The sequence below is a fragment of the Ptychodera flava genome, chromosome 1 (assembly GCF_041260155.1).
Source record: "Ptychodera flava strain L36383 chromosome 1, AS_Pfla_20210202, whole genome shotgun sequence".
In the NCBI taxonomy this organism is placed as follows: domain Eukaryota; kingdom Metazoa; phylum Hemichordata; class Enteropneusta; family Ptychoderidae; genus Ptychodera; species Ptychodera flava.
In genome coordinates, this window is record NC_091928.1 from 46,669,205 (window position 1) to 46,695,122 (window position 25,918).

A 25,918-nucleotide genomic window follows, 5' to 3' on the forward strand; every position below is an offset into this window, starting at 1 on the left:
TTCGACCAAGCATTGTTATTGTAATTTCCTGCATAAAATTAACAGCGAGGTCAACCGGTCAAACTCTCTTGGCATTTTCTCTCATGCTGCAAGACTTTGTCGCGTGCGGGCGCTTATTCAAGGATCAACCACTACAATTACGGTTGCCGATCCCAAAGTATCCGCAAGTGTCCACGACTGAATCTTTTCATCAAGTTGACCTAAAAAAATCGAAGTGTCGTCTAGCCGTTCTGTCTTAATTTTTTTTGCAATTGGGCTGTCGCGGTCATTTTGACTTTCAAATACATGTCAAATCTAATCTAAGCTAAACACTTGCTATAAAATGTTATTAACGGCCATAGCTTCAAGTTTCCATGTGCAAAGTATGAGCAAATGGCGAAGTTTCATTTTCGTTCAATGTGTTACACGATAGGGATACCATCGGAAGAGAAACATTCGGAAATAAGTCAAGCGGGCTCTACACCAGCCCATGGGTATTGCGTCGGTTTCGATGCTTAAACATACCAAATGCTGATGTGTTTGTAAGCTATGAACCCACGGGATGTTTACAATCATTGTAAAAACTCGCCCAATCGTTGAAGGTTTAGCCAGACAGTTGATCGCAGGGCAGGGCAGATACCCTCTGCATTTGTAAGTATTGCAATAAATTGTTTCGGGTTCAGAGTAACAAGACCCAGTGAAACTGTGCAAATCAGCAACGACACATAAAAAGGCAATAAATTGAGTCAGTTAATCAAGACATAGCGTACCGTAAACTACCTCTTTAACGGCACAGGTAGCGACAACATTTGGTTTCTAAATATTTCGAAACTAATATGTCATTTGTTTTGGCCTTCTGTTGCCGCGAGCAAACATGCAACACGCAATCACGTGACATTGTCATCTAATGATAACATTATCAATGAGTGATTTCACCATCATGTACGGTGAGTCATGTATTTCACAAGAGTCCCTACTATTTGAAGCAAAGGTTAGCTGAAATAATTTTGAGATCATTTTTGAAATGTGACGGAAATTTTGAGACGATGAGTCACACTCAACGAAGAACTCCACACGCAATCATGATGTCTTGAAAAATGTATACAATTACTCAAATTCTAGTCAATAAGCATTGTTTTAGTAAGTGACTGAAAATGACTTACTGTTAATAGGTATAACGTTCATTGCCGTAACATCGTGCTTCAAGTACAGGCCTATTCACGCTTAATTGAATATTTGTCTGTCAATTGAATTTTCTCGTTTTCTTTCCTTAGACTTTTGCAAAGACCTTATCAAAGGTTCTTTCGTATTTTTATGCGGTGTTCTTTATTCTGAAAATTTTAGCTCTGTTCATCGTCAATTATTTTTATTCTATCAGACCTTTTTTTTGCAGAGCATTTTTGCAGAGCTAGAATTCTGAAATTTTAAGCAGAACTGAATATCACATGTTGTACTATCGTAAATTGTTTTGTTCTAGAACTACATGTATGTCGGACCTTTTTAGCTCTTTTAATGCAGAACAGAATAAATACATAAAACATATTTCTGAGTCATGAAAAGATCAATAGAAATATATCACCATACGCTCTCGCGAACGAGGCTATTTTACCTCGAGAATTGACTTGAGCCAGGCTTTAATATTCGAATGAGCCTCCCCGAATATGACCGCTGTTCGCTAAGACACTCATGTGCTTGAACACGATATATGGGTGGTGTAGTTACAAACTTAGCATGCGTTTTAGTATTGCAACCGTGATTCATAGCTACCGTTAGACGGGCCCAGATAGACGCAACATATAATGTACTTAGAATATAGTGGGCGTTCACACTATTTCTGTTTGGTTTATTGGCAGATAGACTGCAGATCCCTTTTTCTACCGTCTATATTTTGCAGGATAAAATTATGATAATTATAAATGTTTCATTTGTCAGCTTTAAGAACTACGAGGAATGCCATAGATCCAAACCTTACTGGCATGCTCATAAAAGTTTGCATACGACGAATGCTATTAATAGCTCAACGTTGCCGGGGATTACCCTTTTTGGTATGGTATATATACATGTATAAGTGCAACGATTTGTTCGCAACACAACTCGCCTTGTGACCTGTCGAATACAAGCCAAACCTCGCCTAGGCTAACGAACATGGCTTTCTCAGAAAATGTATTTTTCGTGATTTTGCTGGGCTCGAAGAGTATCTGCACGGTATCTGCCGCCGTCCTACCAACACACGTCACGTCCGGTTCTAATGAAATTCCGCCTCTCGACTGTCCACTTGGTCAGTTTGTTTACAAGATCCCGCCAGGGATCTACAGGAACAGCGACGGAATCGATGAAGCTATAAATCCCGGCTACGACTGTCGTCAATGTCGTATATGTCCCATCGGGGCAAAGGTCATCGCCAAATGCTCGTTGTTTGCTGACACCGTATGCGGAGGGTGTATTAAAGAGGGGTATGTTTTTGATGAGGGTACGAAATCTTGCCAACCGCTTTATATCGTGGAGGGGAGGTTGCCAAGCGATAGAGAAGAAGAAAGACTAAAATTGGTAGCTGGAAAGATAACGCCGGGAACCTCGCCAGAGTGTGGTAATGGAAGTCAACATGATGGTGATCTGAGCGTCTCCACACAGACGGTTGATGCGCTTTTTGTTGCTGCAGCAACACTCTTCGCCATCGTCCTCTTCTTCGCCGTTGTCTTGGTGATCGTCGCGGGCGTGAGCGCAGTGGCAAACCGATCAGGAAAGCAACACAATTCAAAACGGGAAGACGAAGCGAGGAAAGGTGAAGTAATGTTTTCCCACGAAAGTTTCTTTGCTCACTTTGTTCAAATTTTAATATGTTATAGGAATTCCCCATTTCCAGGGTAGTTGTTATGCAGAAAGAGAAGTGCACACGTTTTTAATGAGATTTTAATCACCACAGGCTTTATTTTGGTATTGTACATGTAAAAGTAATGATACACTTTAAAGCTTTCATCGCAGTGTTCCAAAACAGTGACATCATAGTCATGTATGGCAGTGGTTTAATATAATGATGCAATTCACTTTATTGGTAATAAACAACGCTTTGTATGGTAATGTCAGGTGAATAGTCGTTGATAAGCAACCGAAGATAAACACAGAAATGATTTCCAGCGAGTTGCAACACAGCGAGAAATCAGTCCGAATTTCATCAATTCGCCAATTATTGCTTTAGCATAGAGGCAAGCTGACATTTACTGACCCCGATTGCCAACAGTGAGACGAAAAGTAGGGCGTCTACCACCTATTAAAACAGTGCCGCAATGAATTTAGTTAATTAACACAGTACGCTTTGGGGCCCAGGGTTGTTGTTGTCTAGTTCAAACGAACAACAAAGTGATTTCATTTCTAAAACGGGGTCATTTTATGACCTCAGCAACGAAAATAAGCTACTGTATCATGTCAACAAGCTCAAACACTTTACACACAATGCTGTTATGGAAATTATGAATCACTCACATGACACATCGCTGCTCATTGATCCTACACTTTAGCCCTAATTCATTGCAGCATGATCCATAGTAGTATATTCTTATACAGAATTATCATCACAACATAGATCAAAACAATTTTAGGCAAAGATTGACAATCGTAAACAGTTGATAAATGTAAGGAAAATCGATCACAGTTGTGCGAAGTAAGACAAGCAAAGTTCATTAGGGTGAGGCAACGCCTCCAAGAGGCAAATATTCCTAAGGAGTATTGCGTGAACGTTCGGAGAGTACACTGTTTCTACAAATACGATTGAATGTTTGTCAATGTTCGTTTCACAATAAAGCTTTAAAAGATTTGCCTATCCCGCATGATCAATTGATGCCTTTATTCGCTACGGTTGATACACGCTGAGGAAAAGCTACATGCCCGGTGACCTGTGAGTCATTCAACGTCACTCCCACAAACAATAGAGCTATTTTGTAGTTATGATGCAATTGGCTCAAGAGACTAGATTTGCCCCAAATAGTGCTTATAATTATGTCTCAATATTAACATTGTTAATAATGTCTTAATTACTATGTCAGCAAAATTTGTCTCGAGTTACTGTAGCATGATTCAGATTCAGATTGGTGTTCTGATCACGTTCCTGGCCAAAAGAAAACATTCAACGTAGCAAATTAAAAAGGTGAGAATAATATACGAACAAGAGAGGGACATCACTGAATGAGTTGGAAATCCTTGTCGAAACACAACAAAAGTCTGAGCTACTAGTGGACTACACTATGACGGGACAGCCGGTCATATTTACAGGCAATACAAACTTGGATTTTTTCCCAATCGGCAACCGACTTGTACAAGGCATACCAGAATCTCGCAGGATCTTGTGCTAATCATGTACTTCATAAGTTTGTGGTTGTGTTACAAGTTTTCTTGTGACTGATATCGTTAAATATCCAAAGTTTCAGGTCTCCCTTTGGAAATCCAGTGAAGGATACTGTTCCTAAAAGGTATCAATATTTTGTCTCTAGTTAGTGTAGCATGATTCAGATTCAGGATCGATTCAGATTAGTACTCAGGGTCAAATGCCGAGTACGTTATACAAACTTGACTTTTCAGAGACTCCTTGTTTCACTTTCGTCATGATCATCGGACTGTTGGTTAGAACAATGTAGGATCACATTATTCCGAGGCTCCCCATTAGGGGACGTTTCCATGTAAAAAGCAGTGCATATTCAATGCACATTCACCCCTTGAAATAGGGGTTTCAAGGGGTATGGAGCTCCTAATTAAATTTATTTGCCATCTCGTAAGCTGTTTGCAATATGTGATTAGAGATAGCGATTAAGTGGGTGTACAGGGAAGACATCTCTGCCTTACACACTTCACTCATACAGATAATCATTCGCCTTGAACTTCTTTGAACATTGTACCCTAATTTTCACAGAATAAGACCTATAAATATACTACAAGCCATATGTTAGTTCAAATTAATAAAAGTAGGAACAAATTCCGATGTCCTGAAATGATAATACTGTTGTCAAGGTTTACACGAGACTGAGTTTGTGCCGCTTCACTGTACAATACCTTGGCATAAAGTAGTACCGGCCAAGCTATTGGTATCTGAAGTTGTTGACTAAGCGTTATGTAATGTCTGATTATATCTGATATAACTACTTTAGATTGCATATTATCAGTGCAGAAAGAGCCAAAAAAAGTGCACTGTTTTTTAGATGCAAGCGTCCCGTCATGGTTACTCTTCCATCTGTTGACCTTCCATATTGCTTACACCACATCCAGGTGACAAAACATCTGACGCCTCAACAGGACTGAACGTTTGGTACCATTTTATTGCGGAGTAATTTGCATTCTGTACAGTATGAAATTTAACTTGTAGAAAACAGATAAATTTCATCTCCGACTGAAATTCGATTGTAGAAATACATGAAAATTAAAACTCAATGAAGTTTAGACAACACTGCGGTGTACAAAATTCTATTGACAAACGTCATCGCGAAATTCGCCATTTCGCCAATCTTCTCCAAACATAAAACTAACAAAAATAAAAATTTGGATGAAAGTTCGACCGAAAGAGCGACCACATGGGTGTCCTGACAGCTGCACTTAGACAGATGTTATTTACTCCGTATCGATAAATGTCTGACTTGCGTACAACATATTGAGTCACTCAGCTTTTGATATTTAAAGAGTATAGTACGCGTACAAATGAGTAATACTGTTGCGTTTTTTGTACATTTGAAGTAGACAGTACTTTTCACAGACAGCATGTGTAATACTTGTAAAACGAATAAAAACATGGTGTTCCTGGCCTATGGTCACAACATGTATTGGGAACAGCAGATCGAGGTGCCTTCACCTGTTTATGAAAGTTATCGCAAATTTACAGAACAGAATTTCCATATTTATTCAAATTTCACAGGATATTTTGTCTCATGGATTAAACACAGCTAAGAATTACTACACGCTCAAGTATTTTATAACCTAATAGGATTACTCATCGCATCCAACAATGCATAGTACCTGACGTCAGAAGTAATGTAATTTTAGTACAAGTGGGGATGTTTCACCTCCTTTCCCGTACTCATTGCCAGTTAGAGAGAGAGAGAGAGAGAGAGAGAGAGAGAGAGAGAGAGAGAGAGAGAGAGAGAGTCGATGATGATGATGATGATGATACTTGCAACAAAGATACACTAGCATACATACGTTAATCAGTCTTCTTTCTCAACTGGTCTTGATATTGGTACTACATGCTCTTTATTTTACTACCATGGTATTGCTAGCACTCATTTTACATAATAGTATTCGATACTTTAGAATGCGGTAAAGCTGTATACGGTAGCGACTGGGTAAATCATACTTGATGTATTAGTCATGATTCAGATAATTACGCCACTCCCTGCTATTTCACTTTGCACATGTCCAGACGAGATACAGATGCAATATCTGTTTCAATAATATTGCAATCAGTACAGGTCAGAGTTGAAAGTTTCGATAGACGATGTAATGGAACTTTTCGGTTGCTTTAAAAAAGGTCTTCGACTATCAGGTACCAAACGCTCACTCATCAAATTTGACATACAAACACAAACAACTCATGACGTATACTCTCGCTTTCCTTTCAGGACGAAATTTGCCGACCACAATCCCGAATCTCCTAGTTGACGCCGTCAAGGACAAAGTCGATCAAATAAAGGGGTACAAAACTCTCGTCAACACTGGAGACGATGAGGAGCAACAATGTCGTAGACAGTCGATGTCATGTCCGGAGAATACTGATCGCCGTCACAAATCGGCCACTTCGGATAATGTGAAAACGGGATCTGGCGTGTGTCTTAATAATGTGTAAATTGGAGAGCACGCGCACGCTTACATAATGAGGAGGACTTCTCAAGGAGATAAAGATTTGCTCTGAGGCACCATTCCGAGCTCAATAGTAATGGAGTCACTGCCACATATCTCCGAACAATATAGAACCAGTATTACAATCTGCTTGTTTAGCTTAAACTTGAAGTTGCACAACAGTGAGAAGCTCAGTGAATTTATTGAAGAATCAATTTTGAAGAGCCATTTGTTGCTAGATATGAACTTGAGTTTTCAATAAATGTATGAAAAAACTTAAATTATGGTAAATATTTGAAGTATATTGAGATGTAATTTTTGATCGTGCTTTAGGCGCGTATTGCCGCTCCGATCATAAACTAAAATCAAAGACACGATGAGATTTTTCCAGTGTTCAGGCTAAAATAGATGAAGCTATGAAAAGGATGTTGTTTGACAAAGACGAGCTCTTATAGTTTTGCAATTTCTTCTATGATCCACTCGGCAGAACACTCGCGGAGTCCCGGCGCGGAGTCCTCAAAATGCCATGGCGCTATTGGTGGAGACTCTACATTGTCTATATGACACATAATGAGCATGAGACAGCCGTATGACGTTACCACTTCAGACTTGCATAAATTTTGGGTTTTCGTATTTCACGACGTGATGGTGGGACTACAGGTTGTGCTCATGGAGTAAATAGAAGCTCAACCGATTCAGAACTCATTTCTCCTTTGGTTTACTTGGTGGAAAAGACGCTCCATCGTTGTGTCAGGTTTTGTTTATGCAAATGTTATTGGTGTTGTTGTCCCTGCACGACTTTGAATTGGAGTTTGTCCCGCGCAGATTCTTTCTCGCATAGAATATACTGTTTCGTACCGATCTCCTGACAAATTTAACGATTATGGCTGGTGGCTGGTGTCGTTGTTGAGTCAGATTTTGACGACTTGGAAGACGGTGCCTTGGAAGACGGCCTTACACTTTGAATTCGGTCTTCGCACTGGACACTGGCCGCACTTTTAGACTTCACTGGAGTATACTACTAGATGGCGGTGTGATCAACTAGGTGTGATGCGCGATTCTGCCCAAAGCCCTCACTGGCGACGTAATATTGAGCAATCAAACGGGCGCATATTCTTAAAAAGTAACACAGAAAACGAGTCAATGAAAGACACATAGAAGCGAAAACACATACACTGCATATAAATATGTTATGTTGAATAAACGTCACTTGTCTACAAATTACACAATCGTATTTTGTACCTTCGAATATTCGAGATAAAGATCAACAACTCATGCTCAGTCACTTCTTGCTGTGGCTTTTTTGTGTGTGTGGCATTCTACAGAGAAAGCCTTATAAATTTCGTAGGTGACGATGTTTGTGCAAATAGGCCAATCTCCTCGAGACTTCAATAAATAACCATATCATGAAAAGAAAAAAAAAAGTATTTCAGAGATGTTCGAAAAATTCTGATCACGTGATTTCCTTTTGCGTTGTGAACAATGTACCGTTTGTATAGCTTAGCACTGTACAAATGGGTAATTTGTCTCTGGTCTAGACATATCGCCTGATATTCTTGCCTATCGTATTTCTCTGCGAGACATTTTGATTTTTTGATACAATATTACCTACAAAGCATCGAAATTAAATGTCGTGTATTATCTTTCTCATCAAAGGGATAATAAAATGATAAAAGTCATCGACCAACAATGATATACACTAGCTGATCTAAAGTGATAGTTTACAGTGAACTTCGAAGTCGACTAATGTCATGATATGGTAGCTTGCTCTTGGCTCTCTTTCGGGGTTTGACTTTCACATGCTTTCTTTGAATTTCAAATGCTGTCTTTGACGCAAAAATTAATCCAGACTGAAATTCAAACAGCCGAAAACATTTTGTCTGTTCCTATAATATGCTTCCGAAAAAATAAGGTAGGACGTTGGGACTTTCCTATTTTCTGTGTTTTGCTGAATGTGACAAAGTATAACTACATAATTCGATACAGTGGTGCGGATTCAAACCTCATCACTGATCACGGAGAAATTCGACAACCTTTTATGATAATCATAATATTATCATTATTATTGTTCTGAATCAAGCTTAAGTATTTCGAAGGTCGAAGTACAAGGGTCGAGTCACATGGTGAAGCTTCGTCTCCGTGTGCGTGCGCCCTCAGCGTTATTCCGCCTAATCATACTAATTTCTGCCGCATAGGGGAATCCCGAAATGTTTAGCGCTTACATCATGCATATTTCGTTCAGTTGTTCCGCCCTGCATTTGCACAGCACTACTTGCTCTGTTCCACTGTGTATACATGGTTATTAGTTTAGAAAACGTTGCATATTTTTCAATCTCACTCCCATGTTTAAGTTTATGAACAATTTTGATCAATTGAGAAATATCATGAAATGTGCTCAAAGGGTCATCCTACACCAATAAATGGGTGACGAAAAATATTCTGTAAAACACCCTAGTGAGTCGGCGGTGAGTAAATGTGGAGGGCACATTCTATGTGTAATGTGCCATCGCACGTGTTTCATTCGACCCCATATGAAAGGTTGATATTCAGCTGTTCGCCAGGTCAATCAGTCCATAAATGAGTTTATGGGGGTCAATATGACGGAAATGAAATGAAACAAGTAATAAATACCGGCTGCGACTGTGTCTAATTATCACTCAAGGTCACTGCAAAATGTAGGTCATCTTAGGGAGCATTCGTTTATACGGGGAGGGGGTGGTCGATGGGAATCGGGGGGGGGGTTGACTTACAAAACCGTTTTTAGGGAGGGGTCAAATTTTACAATCAATGATTGGGGAGTCAAATTTTACGAATGTTTATATGGAGTTATGGCAAAAAACCCAAAAAATCAAAAAACCAAAAACACCAGAACTGACCGAAAAGTCTATAAAAAAGCAGAATACGAGAATTGCTTTATTCTGTCTGAACAGGTGATAACAATCAGAAAAGAGCACTTTTAATGCGTGTACGTAGCGTCCAACCAATTTATTAAAAATTGAAAATTGAAATCACCTTCAAAGTGCAATTTTCATTTGAATGAAATAACAACCAATTTTTAATATTGGTTTTTGCAGACAAAATTTTTATTTTACCGATTTTTTTTTACGGTTTTCGCGGCCAATCAATTCCCAAAAATATTAAACAGCCTTTTGGCATAGAAAGCAACATTTGAAATGTTTCAAATCGAAAATTAATTTCATTTTTATCTTCGTTGGAAAAAAAAAAACGATTGACGGCCCGTTTTAAATAAAGCTTCTGCTATTTCATTATTAATGAAACATAATTCTGTTTCGCCTTCTTTATATTTTGAATCCGAAAAGCAATTTTCAGTAAACACAAATTAAGCTTTAATCAATTAATTCTGTTTCATTCATAAGATTTGAAGACACAAGTTCGGGTTTACTTTTATTGAATGTTCCTTGTTTCATATTTTGATTTTAATTCATTTATTAAAATGATGTTGCCATTCTCAACAAAGCATAAAAATAATTTCAAGTCTTCAACTTTATTCTATCTTAACATAACAAAAATGGTATTTCTTCCGATTTTTGTAAAATATAGGATGATTTTGACATTTTAAGGAGAACAAAAATGATGAGAATCGAAACTCGTTAATACTAAATCATGTACAACTAATTTAAAATGAATTCGTTGTTCATTTTGTTACTTGCGATAATTGAAAATTGAAAATGGTAAGTTTCAACCATTTTCATTTTTTTGAAAATGGTCGAAAAACGACTTACATGTTATTTCAATTTCTTTGCTGTTCCTGGCCCTCTACCGGCCAGTGGGCGAGCAGCGATGCGTGCGAGATTTCCGGCTTCCGTCAACGCAAGAACTGCCGTAAATTTAAAATGGAGTTGCCTTCCTTAGTCTCTGAAGAGTTTATGCGGCAAATGGTTGTTTTTGAAGGTAAAACACACCGCGAGATAGCATGTAGTACTTTGAAAGACTTGTTTCCTGATCATAATCTGTCAGGATTAAGCACAGTCTCTTGGTGGGCTATTCAGCTCTGTGACTATTCGACCCATAGACGAGTGTACAGAAACGAGAAACACCTCTGTAGGTTAATTATAATACGACACCACACACCGGATCGCTCACCGTGATCACTATAGTCAGTCAATAGAGTGGCTAACTCTCTGAACTCTCTCAATAACGAATCTGGCTTCTCCTCCTCGAGGACGAAGATGACTTCATCACACAACCAAGCGGAGGGGATACAAAACAAGAGAGCGACTGATGAAGGAACCCCATTTTTGGTTCCGAAACACCGTTAAGACGAATCACTCAATCAACAAACCGGTTTACCGGGGACCCAGATCACATGACTAGGGTCAAAGCACTATCGATTCACCGGTGTCTCGCCATGTATTCCACACAAAATAAATGCAATGATCCTTTTATTCACCACATCATAATACTAAACAATCTTGGTAGAGCCGATGTGTGGACTTAGTCCTACCACGGTCCCTCCGACCGTGGTCCTACGAGTATGGCGAGAGTGTCCTGCTTGGCTACGGCGTGGGAGGCGGCGTAGCAAAAGCCGGACACTCTCGCCATACTCGTAGGGCTTATGTGTGGAGTTGCCCTCAATATCCTTTATATCGTCTTCGGTGGCCAGTCTTCCGCAGCACATGCAGTAGTAAGCGCAGGAACAAGTATGCGTTGCCGAAACCGGAAGTCTCGTATGCATTGATGCTGCTCGCCCACTGGCCGGTAGAGGGCCGGGAACAGCAATTCAAATGAGTCGTCTTTCGACCATTTCCAAAAAAATGAAAAAGGTTGAAACTTACAATTTTCAATTTTCAATTTCTAATTTTCGCAAAGTAAAATTGCAAATTCCTCTTAAATCGGTAAGACATGATTTTATTTCAAAGAGTTTCCTTTCTCTTCATTTCGTTTTTCATCAAATACGTACAATGTCCCGTAATAAATTTTACGAATCTTGAAAATGGTACTATTTTTTATTTTAAGATTAGGTAATATTTTGATACTTGTAATGATTTTGTTTGTTTTGTTGAAAATGAAAACATCATTTTAGGATACTAATTATAATATGAAAACAAGCAACTTTCCTTATAAATAATCCAGAACACGTGATTTGAAATTTAAGAAATAAAATAGAATTAATAGATTAAATTTCATTTTGTTTCACTGATAATTGCATTTTGGATTCAAAATATGAACAAGGCGAAACAGAGTTATGTTTCATTAATAACCAAATAATAGAAACTTTATATAAAATTGGTCTGTCAATTGGTATTTTCAATTAAGATGAATATGAAAAATAAAATTCTATTTCAATCATTTAAATAACGCTTTTTGTGCTAAAATGCATTTTAATATTTTTGAGAAATGATTGGCCACAAAAACCGTGCCAAAAATCGGTAAAATAAATATTTTGTCTGAAAAAACGAATATGAAAAATTGGTTGCTATTTCATTAAAATGAAAATAGCATTTTGAAGGTGATTTCAATTTTCAATTTTTAATAAATTGGTTGGACGCTACGTACACGCATTACTTTTGTTCACAAAAATAAGATTTTCATGTTGACGAAGAGAAATAGGTGTCATGCCATGTTCACGGTATTACTTTTATAACACTTTGAATATTTGGGAAAATAGCTCAAAGTTTTGAAAATATAATGTTATATGAAGTGTTTGCAAATATTTTTGGACTTTGTAATTACATACATTTATACAAGAAATTTGATTTTGAAATTTTACTGAAATGTTGATTCACTATTCATTGTACTCTATGAGGAGACTATGAACAATATTTATCCGATATAAAGCTAGCTAAATATGTGTGTATTTATAGACACTTTATAATTGATATTAATATACTTGATCAGACTAGGGTGCGGTTACGAGTGCATGTGCGTGCCAGAAATTTTATTTTGAAATTTCACCGAAATGTTGATTCACTATGCATTTTAGTCTATGAGGAAACTATGAATAACATTTACAATACAGAACTAGCAAAATATGTGCTTTTATAAATGTTTTAAGTACAATTTGATGTAAATGTACGTAATGTGAATACGGTGTTTGAAAGAACAGATGTGAACAACAAATATGATATTTGAATTTCAAACAAATGATTATTTTTAAAGATCAAAAATGAATATTTGAAAGTTCAAAGGTCAAATGAGAAATTATGTGTCAATTAAGATATTATTTATACGGACTGTGACATCCGGGGGAGGGTCACTGTTTTTGTGCATGAAAATTAGGGAAGGTCACTCTTTTTCTTGCAAACACTTTTGAAGCTCACTATTTTTCACCCGAGGGCCTTGGGGTGAAAAGGCTTAATGAATTAAATCAGGTGATTTTTTTGGTGTGGGGTGTCACATTTTACCGTCAATTGATGAATTGTGGGGAGGGAGGGTCAAACGTTTGAAATTTAGTTTGGAGGTGGTCACTTTTTGCATTTCATTTGTAGCTTGAATTCCACCAACCCCCTCCCGGTAAAGAATGCCCCCTTAGACGCTGTTGTGGCGGATGTGTTCAAGAGGCACGCCTGTTGCTGGGTAACTGAATCAGCATTGTAAAGCTCGCGTCGATCCCGGTTGTGATACCGTACCGTTGAGCAGTTGAGTGAAGACTACGGTCCGTCTATATACAGGCTAGGTAAATCAACGGACTATGTCACTTTGTCAAGGGTACCAAATAATTGACGTGATATTTTATGGTGCAATGAGCCGCGTAAGGGTCGAATTCCCAGCATACTGTATACAGTTTAAACACTGCAGGTCATAGTATGCAATTAGCGACTACAATTTATAGCATTGTAGTCCAATCATCTCGAGGGTCTATGGTCCAATGTTGAAATTTGTATGGAACCTTTATTTAGGGTTTGCAGGTTTGAGTTTGAAAACTAAACCGAAAGTGGGGTGTCAAAGGACTTCTTTTCGTGAAAAACCAGTCATCGAATTAATTCTTCATTTGGCCCTAACACTGAGTACATGTATGTGGTTATTTGACAAGCAACATATCGGTACATTACGAGTCCCTAACGTTTGAAAGCAAGAAGAAGTGTCAGGCACTCGTTTGTATCGATACTAACCATGTCGAATCACAGGGAATTGAGTAATCTTGTTGTTGTTGTTGTTGTTGTTGTTGTTGTTGTTGTTGTTGTTGTTGATGGTGATGATGATGATGATGATGATGATGATGACGATAATAAAAAATATTAAAAAACAATGTGTCATTCCTTGCTGTTGTTTGTCGATGTTGTAGATAATTGTAAAAGAAAACTGTAATCGTGACAAAAAAACGACGTAGGTCGCCCAACGTCACTCCCGTCCTATTATACAACCGGTTGTATAATAGGACGGGAGTGACGTTGGGCGACCTACGTCGTTTTTTTGTCACGATTACAGTTTTCTTTTACAATTATCTACAACATCGACAAACAACAGCAAGGAATGACACATGGTTTTTTAATATTTTTTATTATCGTCATCATCATCATCATCATCATCATCACCATCAACAACAACAATAACAACAACAACAACAACAACAACAACAACAACAAGATTACTCAATTCCCTATGGTCGAATGACTCCTACCTTGTTACTTTCATTTTCAAGGCGCATGCCACCGGCTTTTTAGTTGACACCTACAAGGTAATACACGCGTCGAACAGAATTTGAAAAAAAAGAATCTCATTTATGGTCTCGCAAAGATACGACCGTCACGGTCACCTGCAAAGTTTGGAATTAGAGAAGCGGCGGTCACCTAAACTTAACCCAGTATCTTTGAAATTCAGAATGGCCACTATACCATGTATATATTAAATGGCTAATATTTGGAACTCTTTTTGTTTTGTCTTGCCTGTCCCATTTTTTTTTGTTCTACTCCACAAAGCTTGTTGAAACTCGTTAGCTCGTCAACATCATCTCTACACGTGTAAACTGTACTGTCATTGATTACATTTGAATTCTAGTGAACAATGACAATGCAGTCTGCACATGCACAGACTGGGCTGACAAGCCGAATTCTGTGTATCTCAAAATGCTTTGGGGAATAGAACAAGGTCACCGTTTAAAATAGCGGGAAAACATCATAAACTACAGCTTCTGGCCTTTTAACTCCACAGGAAAAATTAAATTTTCGATTTTCTGAGAAATAAGACAGTGAATCTTTATTTATTCCATACCGATAAATCAACGTGAGCAGCGGATGAGAACAAAATTGAGTATCGGAAACTCTGTTCCCGAAGCTCATTTTACTTCAGTGTCTTTGATGAAGTGATGGGATTATAGGTAAAATTCATATTCGTTTATTTTTTGCGATGTGAAGGACTGCAGCCAGAGAAATACAGAAATACAAACATTTGATCTCATCTGCGCCGCATAGAAGGTTTTCATTTACAAGCGCGCAGACCATTCATTGGACGAACGCGATCATCATGTGACTAAGCCATAAACTGCACACAGCAGCTGTTTATTACATCCCGGTCGTGTCGCAGTACTGAGAAAACGAAAGAAGAAACCAGGGGCTAATTTAACGTCGTAATTCGAGCTAAGAGTTCCTGATTCTAGTTCTTTGGAAATATTCAGTTCAGCGACGTGAATACTTGAACGATGAGTGTGTTCTTGATCTTGACAGCTTGCGTGGTACATGTAATAGCTGCAGCCGCACCATGGCCAACCGTTGATGACCTGCTTCTCTGTCCAAGGGGGTCATACTACTTTTCAAAAGTCGAAGGTGCGACCAATACCAGGAAAGACTACGGTAGCTATGGCCAAGCTGTGGGAACAGCGGCTCCCGTCCCCCGCGGTGCGTATGTTTGCCGGCCGTGCAGCCTCTGCGCAATAGGTGCCGTAGTCCTGTCTCCCTGCACGTCTGACGCAGACACGGTCTGCGGAGACTGTGAGCTGAAAGATTACGTGGTCGATGTGGAATCGAACACCTGCCATCCTAGGTCAGCGATATCCGAGGGTAAACAAGACGAGACTGCGGGCAGAGCGCCAAGTTCACAACTGAACCAACATGGCGAAGCAGACGGTTGCGGGCACCATGACAAAGATGAAGCTTTTCAGGTCTCGGAAACCAGCGTGGATGCTTTGTTCATCGCATCCGCAACGCTGTTTGCTGTAGTACTCGCCGTTTCGGTCGTATTGGTCATCGTCGCTCTTGTTGCAAAGTTGAAATATCCAAAGGTGAAAAAGAATACAACAGGTATGTTTACCACCCAATCAGCATCGATCAGCTGGGTTTCATGGTCAAAAGCAACATCATCAGCAGTAGGTTCATCACCACATTGATTTCCCAGTTTAATGTCATGCATTTCCGGGAATTCAATATCACGTGTGTGTCTAGTCGTATTGTTCTGCAATAAGCACTGCGTGTCCACGTCTTTCGAAAGGAGATTCTCCCAGGCTCCAGGGTTTGGTGTCTCTTCTCAGGTGAGCACCGATCGGGCGTTAATGATGTTAGACGGGTAACGGTCCTTCCATGGCGGGAGAGGGTATTGGAAGGTGCAGTTACCTGCCCAATGTACCAGGGGAAGGTGCCAGGAACGAGGCAAGGATAAGGATGGGTGTAGTATAGGAATATTATTCAGAGAGACGGAGAGAGACGGCTGTCCCTGCCTCCCGCAGGCCAAGCACCGTGACGATGGATTGACATTTTCGAAAACAGTAGGTGGCAATGGTGCCAACACTTGTCCTGGTTGTAGTAACTTGTAAGATTCTGAATATGCGATGTTGAATACATTCCTAACGTCGCGATTTGAATTTTTTCTTAAAACTTGAAAACACGGTTACTCTGCCCCATAAAAATAACTGTGCGCCAAATAAAGTTGTTTACCCGAATACTTTACAAGCCGTCTTAAGGTAACCTTTAACTCATCCACTCATTCATGTTAGAAGAAAATGAGCCAACTTTTCCTCCTTCGGTTACTCTTGAACAAGGCGGTATCATGCCAAAATTATTGACCGACAAAGTAAACTAAATGAATCGAGTGACTGAGGGCGTGTTTTCACCTTTCCCCTATTGATATGACCTTTATATGTAGTTATGATGTCAGAGTCCCTATTGTAACGGGCGCGTGACTTACCTTGCTTTGCATGAACTTTTAACACAATGGAGAGAGAAACGAATTCAAAACATCACGTGCAAAGAAACAGCTGTTCTTTCTCCAGGGGCTGCCAGTCGGCCGATGTTTTGACAGTGACCAGAGTCATCGTTTATACGTAAATATGCTATTCATAACGTGTAAGCTTACAGAACAAAGAGGAGGGAAGGCAAAAGGTGTTTGTACTACCAGTCCCGCTACGATTTAAACAAATTTAACTGCCGCCCTCCAGTTTTCCCTCATCCAATTTTAATTTTGCCTCGGGCCCCCCCTCAAAAAATGCCCACTGTCCTTTCTGTATTACTGAAGCTCCCCACTACCCTCTGTTTGCATCTTGCGTTTGCACCACCCCTCAATTGTAAAGTACGAGGAGGAAAGTCTAAATGTCTTCTTCTGCTGAATACGAGAGAAAATTGCACACCCCGAAGTCGCTCGCTAACACCTTTTAACAAGTGTCGGCTGCTCTCGTGACCACGTACTTCTGGCGCTATGGTTATCGTGAGCAGACGACATGCTGACCATTTTCCCGCCTTATCAAAACGCCACCGTAATTTGTGAAAATTGTTTACTTCGATTTTCCCTAACTTTGTTACATCTTGTCATCATAAATACAAATGTTCACTGACTAACGACTTTTATTTTCTTCGTAAGGCCGAAATCTGCCGAAGAAGATTCCCGCCCTATCATCAAGTCACAAGGAAGGAATAAAGAGTTCAGAAAACAAGAAAACAGGTCACGTGAATGCATGTTACAAAGACGATGAAGACTTATCACTCATCTGAAGAGTTTGAACGGGCGAAGAAATACCATTATATATAAAAGACTAAGGCTAAAAATGTGTCGACGATAAATGCATGCAACGAGGGGTTCATGTACCATGGCCTCATTCACCTTATTATTTTATAGGGTTCATATTGGCTATATATAGGTTTCACATATTGTTTACACCTGTTAGTCATACAAATCCCCGTTACTCAGCATCACTTGTATGATGTTGCTTATTCAAATACTATCTATACATTTCATGATAAGTACCATGAATATTCCCAGTACAAAAATGGCGCGTAAATACAAGCTCAGCCTCTCATTCACTGATACATAGAGTGATACCAGACATATCCTTTGCGATGTCAACAAATTTGCAGTCTTGCACTGCAGTGGTCAAAGAAGCGACCAATCTAATGCTGCAAGCACCGTGGGTGCTCAAATGTCACAGTAGATACTGTTAGTATAACTAACTTTTGATATTTTCAACTTTTGCCCTCATAAGTTGAACACCAAACACGTTTTCTTCTTATTTCCAAAGTGTGAAAAGAAATATGAATTATTAGTTTTACAGACACAACCCATTGCAATGACTGAATCGCATACTGTACACAATAATTTAAGATGCATGGAGCTTGCATCTCGCACATGTTCAAGTGGTGAGCCATGCATTTAAGTACAGCGCTTGTCTTTTTAGTGTGGAGTTTCAGGGTTTGGCACACACGGGTTTCTTGACTGTAACGTACAAGTTGTTGTACTCCGACACATAACATCAAAGGATGCGTCGATTGCCGCACGTTCTCTTATCATGCAGAATGTTACGGAGCTATAACACTGTAGCAGAACTTTTACCTAAGAGTGACAGTAATCTTTCCCGATACAGGCGTATGATTGGTTCAAACCTTCGCAGTCTCGGTCAAACACACCGGAAGAACTATTCCATTTAGGCCTAACATCAAGGGATGTGATTTGCACTAAAGGGCGTGATTTTTACCGGGAATATTAAAATAAATGCAAAAATTGAAACTATTTGTTATGAAATTGACGAAACATTTGTACCCTGAAGGGTAACACTCACTCAGTGTAGCCAGGTTTGACTTCCATAACGGAAACCACCTGTGTATTCAGTGTTCATCAAAACTTGCACATGAAAACTTGTTTCCGCCAACTTTGCTCTCTGAGAGCAGCGGCGCAGATAGGCAGGCACAAATTGAACTCATTGCAATAAACATACATGAGTCTAGTACCAAGTCCAAGTCCAATACAGGGGAAAACGCAGACAATTTTACACAACCCTTTGGACTCGTACCACGAGTCCTAATTAACAGACGTTTGCATGGATGTGGCTAAGAAGTTTGTGCACTGGCATCTCTGCTACACGAATAAAGTGCGCCGCGTACCGGAGTTCAAATCCAAACCGTGCGGGTAAATTTGACATATGTGTTTTGGTTATTTTTCATGGGGGGGGGGGGGTGTCATCAAATTTTTTCGTCTGACAAAGGGGGGGGGTCATCTTTTTTCACGAAAAATGCAGGGGTTCTATATTTTTTTTGGACACCGGCACAAGATTTTGCCGGCCCCAAGGCCGTAAAAACTGAACGGTCCCTTACGGAGGGCTTCTCAGATTTGATGGCTTCTATGAACTCAACTTCAACGTCCAGTAACACTCTTTGTCGACCACGGCGATAGTTTCTAGGGGATTTACTGAACCGGTCTTGCAAAAATGTACCCAAATCTTCTTTTAATACGGTCGTTGCTGCCAATCGCAATTTCTTCGCTGTTTGTACATATGATCCACGAGGTACAAAACCAGTCGCCTGATCACCACCTATCTCCTCTATTTCGTGATCTACTTATTGCCGGAGATCACTGCTGGTTGCCTTTCCACGGGTGAAGGTTCTTCCCGGTGTATTTTGCATTATTTCGATAGATTACTCCAAGGCGATAGCTATACGAAGATACGACGATCAAACGTGGGTCCTTTTCTGTTCAGACCGACAGTTGTGACCGTTAAAACAACTCAACAACACTGCACTGTGCGGCATTCTCAGACGAAGACAGAAATGAAAACATGTCGTCTGTCTTGGATAAAATGTTGCATTTCCGTCTGGTATTTCTTTGTGTCGAACTGTAAACCTTGGCTGTGCCAAACAAAAATCCGTGTGTGCCAAACCCTGAAACTCCACACTAAAAAGACAAGCGCAAGTAGGTATAAAAATCAAATGTCCACATACGATTTGTAGTTTTCAGTTACCCTTCTCGATATACAGTAAATTAGCTACATACAAACGTAGGCCACGTTGACACAATAAAAACACATAGCAGAAATGTTTAGAATATCCTTTATTTTTATAACAGTACAAAACAGCTGTACGACAAAGCACGGGCAAAAGGGGACTTATTCGGCTATTGACGGTGATATTTGAGCACCAGTGTTGAGGCATACACGTCGGGAATCTTTATAATCCTGACACAGTCGAAAGGAAAGGAGGAATATACAGACATACGCGTACTGAATATCTATCTGATATATATCTAAAACAGTAATAATATCAGCGTTAGTAGAAATCTTATGATTCATCAGATTTCTCCTAGCGCTGGTATTCATGCGTGTTAAAGCGTTCTGTTGGTGTTGTTTGATCTTGTTCCGATTATTGACAATTACTTACTTATGTAGTTTGTTCGAAATGGTTTTGTATTTTCCTGATTGAACTTTTAAAACGTTGCTATTCTTTGCACAAGCAAAGCGGACTGAAAAATTCGTCGTTTGAGGGCGCTCTGTAACCCCCACCCCCTCCCCGGGAGCGTAGAGAGCGCCCTCGAGCTTTGACAGATTCTTCAGTCTTATGACGTCGCTGCTTGTTACAAATGTGATGAACAAATACAACAAACATTGCGCTTCTGAGGCACTCAGTTAAATATTATTGTACTCGTTTCGTTTCAGAAAGTATATCATTTCCTTGCTCTTCTACACCATGTCTTCATCAAACCTGCAAACACTACTTTGTGTTCAGTTTACAATCCTGTTATAATTGTTGAAAATTGCAAAATATACTGCAGTCCGGACTGATATTGCATTAGACATTAAGCCGATACTGCAGACTGTGTTGAAAAGTAGATCACTAGGCAACACGATCCCGTATTTTACACGAAGGGCGAGAGTCGATGAAAACTCGTCACAAGTTATGCATAAAGGAGCTGCTTCAACAGTGTTTTGTAAAGATATATTGACCGACTTCATGCTCACTTCTCACAGTCAAAATTTTTTACTTTCTGAGCAAAATGCATGGTGCGCGTCCTTATCAGGAGGCAAGCTTGAAATAACATCAGAATGTCTGAACTTTAAACCGGTAACTCTCGGTAGGGCCCTACCGAGAAAAATCGATAAAAATGAGCGGAGCAAAACATAACTAATATGGTTTCTTTGTGAACAAAAAGTAGCAAATTAAAACAGCTGGTTGAACACCTCCAAAAATAGAACGTGCACGCCACATAATGTAAACATTGACTGCACGGTGACTTTACGTATACTATTTTCACCCAATTTACGGTTTACTTTCCATACGATACATCCACTCATTTCCCCAATAGGTTTGTCTTGAACATAGACTTTTCGAAGTCTTACTGGAGCAGAGGTTCGGCGCGGCGTCGCCTCGGATTTGTACAAACCGTGATGACGTTGCCAGGCGATCGATCGACACTCCTTAGTTCTCATGCTTCATGGTATACGTTTCTCGTCCGAAAACGAAGCGTTTGTCATTGTATTCAGCGCGTTTTTGAATGATTCAACATTATGCATATCGACAGTGGCAATAGCTATCCGCATCTTTGTATGCGGGTAAACGATGCAGAAATCGTAGAAAATGTAGTTTTTCTGCCACGGGTCTATTATCCCGGTTTTCCTCGGCTCAGTCATAGTATATAGTGTACATCACTCTTGCAGGGAGTCTTGATTGAAGATAATAATGAAGCACCGTTTTGTCCAAACGCCGTCCTAGAAATGCCGCATTTCAGGAAAGAACGGGAAAAAATCAAAACAGTTCTGAAAGAACAGCAAATTCGCCTTCATACTAGATGTCCAATTATATATTTATCGAGTGTGGTTATTTCAATGGACGAAGGACATTTACCATAATGCTAAACGGCCAAGTCGTCTACCAAATTTTGTAGAGCTTTTGTCTTACAAACAATCCTTTCCTCATTCGACCTTAGTTCAGCGAGGCAGGGCTGTGTCTCCATTATAAAAAGTAGTTTCCATAGTTCTTGGATGGTAGTTGTAGTTTCCTTTTCAAAAATTTCGTTGTCTCATGAACTCGGCGCTGTCGGATGGGAGGGTACCGACGACTATTCCCCCGGCTTCGATTACAAGTTTTATGGTGACCGAAATGAAATGTGGTGTCGATTTGTTGTCTTATGATTATTTCAAAAAGCTTCTGAAAAATACTTATTTTAGAAATCAAACCTGTTAATATTTAATCACCAAAAATAAAATCAGAATAAAGTGATTTCATGAATTCTCGGAGCATTCGTTTCAATGTTCATCCCTCCTTATAAAATGGTGAGTTCTAGTATTTCGCTACTTTGAACGATCCCGCCAAAATCGAGTGCACTGCACTTCTACACTCTCCACGCAGTCGCGATACTTGTTCATTACAAACGCGTGGTAGTCAGAGTCAGACTGCTAATCACACTATGTCAGCTGGCTTTATGAAGATAGCGGTCACTGATGAGCACTAGAGGTAGCCTCGGGAATTTTCTTTGCCAGGAATGAATTGGAGCTAGCTGTGATGGGGATCGAGCGCGGACATTTGAGTGCAACTTATGGGACTGATTAGTACGGTGACCTCAGCTGCCGCCGGCGACGTTTGTCAGCTCGACGTCTGATCACTGAGATCACCATAAGTGACCCAGCAGTGACGACCGAATATGCCGAAGGCGATTGCAGGCGTCAAAAAAATCCTGGTTTTGTCAGCACATTGGAGGCTACTTGATTTTTGAATTTTGACTTTGTTCGCTTTGTGTTACATAGGCATGCACGGCTTAGATCGGGAAAGAAAATGTATATCACTTTTGGAAACAGCTGAGCGATAGTTACGCATATCGCATTGCGCTTTCAACAGTACGTTGACTAGAGGGTAAAACTTGAAATTTGAAAAGAAGACAGAAGATATACAGACAGTGTAGACAAAGTGAAAGATCATGCCAGAATTTGTGCTGGTACTTGTCCGTGGTCTCAACCCGAACATACCAGACGTACTTTATGCCGGGCATGAATGACAGTATAGGCCTTCCTCAGTTCCTGTCTGTAAAATGTACGGCTCAGGTAGGCCAACATAAATGAAAACGGTCCTTTTCAGGACAAACAAATTTTCCAAAAAGAGAACTACAGAATCAAATGTGTTTGCATGCATTTGTTATACAGTGTGTGTGCGTTTGTATCTTTCGGTACGCTCCCAGTATTTGGTGTTTTTCCCCGCCTTGAACAATCAACGCTACGTACGGAAAAAGTAAACAACGTATCGCTAATGACTCATTTGCAATTTGCATATCATGTCAATCATGCAGATTCAAACTGAACATCGAACGTTATACCGGCGATATTACCGGCAAATATTTTATCCTTTTTCTGGTTCCAGACGTCATTTCAAATTTAATTTCGTCAGAAACCAAGTATATTGTGCTCCAAATACTTATACACATATCCCTCAATTTCCAAGAAAAAAATTAATCGGTAGATTTCTAAATTAACGGTTTTTATGGACGGCGTCCAGAGCGTACCGAGTACGTTTGAATATCCCACCATTATGACCACTCTCGTAGGTTCTCGCGCTTTTATACGGGAGTTGGGGCTTTAAAGCAACAGCAGAGCTAATAGCAGTCCGGGTCATTTCCAAAATTGGCGACGCTATACCATAATATTTTCCTCTATCATTAGCCAATCAGCGGCCAGCGCGCCATCAGTAAAAATTGTATTTCCTGGCAACCTCCACATGCGTCCTTGGTTACGTACGCCATACTGTGTCGAACTCTCGCGCCGTATTCTGTCATAATGTCGAACAGTTGTGTGGCCACTCTGTCAAAACACATTTTCAAAATCGCGTACCATTTTTATTCTGGCTTAGACAACCAAACCCTATATATCGCTGTGATTCCTGGCCTCTAGCCTGAAGTCCTGCGAAATATACACAGATCGTTCAGAAAACCCCATTTGTACATTGTTTCGGAGCATGGGATGTAATAATTTCTTTACATACATGATCGGAGATGGCAGCGATCACAAATTCTACCGTATGTCGAACAGTTGTGGGTCCACTCTGTAAACGCATTTTCAAAATCGCGTACCATTTTCAGTCTGCGTAGGACAACTACAAAACAGGTATCATTTTAAAGCTCTGACATCGCTCTTCCTTGCAAAACGCCATACGCGTACCTACACAAATAACCTTTATAACAGTATTTCTAATAGAGATGACGAACATCTACAAAATGATTCTCGGTACTTGAACGAAATCGATAAACTGGGGATAAAATGAATCGTCAATTTTTCGAATATTTCTTCACTCATCAGACTCGTTAATGTTGGACATGACCTTCTGCATAACACGTGGATTATGTTGACAGTCGAAATGCGTCGAAATTCACAAGGCAGAGGCTTAATAAGCGGCCCAAAACTGCCGATCACACTCGGTGGGTAATTTGTGACCCAGCGTGACCTTTACTTTATAAATGATGAAATCTGGTCGATGATTGGCTAAAAGCCGGAATACATTATCATAACGAGTCGCCAATTTTGGAAATGACCCGGACTGAATAGTTGTACAGATTCCAAACATATCGCTTTGGCTGCTGTTTTCTTGCAAGATCGCACACTAAATGGCCGTGAGATATTTCAGACGCGCGGGCGTAAAGATTGAAAAATTCCATCGTGCGCAGGGGCTCCCCTTTCCTCGTCTCAGTTCCAATATCGTGGGTTGAAGGTTGTGGGCCCCGGAGTGCCAGCATGCAGGACCGAATCTTTCAGTCTAGCGGAGGCATAAAATTCTAAATTACCCTTTTTCGCAAGTCACATGTATAATATTCGCATCAGTAACTTACGAATATATAGAACTTGTCTCTGATACTGATTTGTGGACACCCGAAATCTTCATGTTGTGCCTTTTTAAAGAAGCGCGGACTCGTGTTAAAGCGAAGGGAAAATACCGTTTTCCCGTCTAGTTTTTTTACTACGTGTTTCCGATAGAGCTATCGAAACCATTTTGAATTTCAAATCTTATCTGAGCCCTCCAAATTGTTTCCGTTTCGTTGCAGTGTCGACCTTCCCTATCAAAGTGACAAAGCGTTTGATGCTGTATAACAAAGCTCCTGACCTTTAACCCCTATTTGGATCTGCTTCGTATTTTGAGACTTTTCGGTCAAATTTAGCGCTCCGCCCCAGCAAACGGGATTGAAAATTGACTTTTCTGTAGCTCCTAAGCAATGATTTATGCATGAAGTTGATAAAATAACGTCACCTCTACTATAAAACATTTTTGAAACGATAGACCGGGTCGGCCCACAGACTAATCGAAACAGGGGACATTCTTGAACAAAACATCCGGGGTCTAAACCGCGGGGAATTTTTGCCCGTTTCTATGCATAAATCACGTGTTATTTAATGGTACTAATGTTTGGTCTTACTTTGTAGTGACTATACGTGTTTTATTGAATTAAACCGTCACCTAAAGTCTAATTGTGTGTTGGAGATTGATGGTTTTGTAACCAATGAACCCTTGCGTCTTGTTTGTGAAACCTGGCCGGTAAGGTAGTTATCTCATTGAAAAGTTTTTACATATATAAAGGAAAATTCTCATAATTTTTTTCGTGTAAATTTCTTATACATAGTAGATCGACGTTGCCCCTACCACTTATGTCAGCCGCTACATTTGTCGTTGTATTTGTGAATATTGCAACAAATTATGTCTCAAGTTTAGAGTACCTAGTCCTAATGTTTATTTAACATAGTTGATTTAAAACAAACTACCACGCAATGCAATGGGGCAACCTGACTATTTTGTTTTCAGTTTTGCTTATTTATCATCGACGCCATCTGAAATGACGCGTGTGTCGAGCGCTCGATAATTTTATCGATTGTCTTGGTAACTTTGGAATATTTCATGACTGAATGTACATACACCTGATTGTAAAGAACTCAAGAACTATCTGATCAAGAATGGCTGAAGAAAAACGAACTCGCAGACTACGTGACCGTGACCGTGACTTGGCCTGT

The 25,918-nt window shown here is 39.8% G+C and overlaps 2 protein-coding genes across 3 annotated transcripts in view; both read left to right on the top strand.

Annotated features, from left to right (window-relative positions):
* The first annotated feature begins 1,177 nt into the window (after positions 1-1,177).
* Positions 1,178-25,918, top strand: part of LOC139139700 (uncharacterized) — a 49,768-nt gene continuing 25,027 nt past the window's right edge. The window contains exons 1-2 of one of the 2 annotated variants that reach the window (XM_070708568.1): positions 1,178-2,761; positions 6,576-7,073. In XM_070708568.1, the coding sequence (XP_070564669.1) occupies positions 2,125-2,761; positions 6,576-6,799 (861 nt within the window). In that variant the 5' untranslated portion in view covers positions 1,178-2,124 and the 3' untranslated portion in view covers positions 6,800-7,073. Of the gene's footprint in view, positions 2,762-6,575; positions 7,074-25,918 lie in introns of those variants that run through there. The other variant, XM_070708575.1, reaches the window with a different exon arrangement.
* LOC139139364 (uncharacterized) lies at positions 15,225-20,898 on the top strand. The gene is made up of 2 exons (XM_070708264.1): positions 15,225-15,989; positions 17,539-20,898. The coding sequence occupies exons 1-2, from the start codon at positions 15,392-15,394 to the stop codon at positions 17,667-17,669; spliced, it is 729 nt and encodes a 242-aa protein (XP_070564365.1). The 5' UTR covers positions 15,225-15,391; the 3' UTR covers positions 17,670-20,898.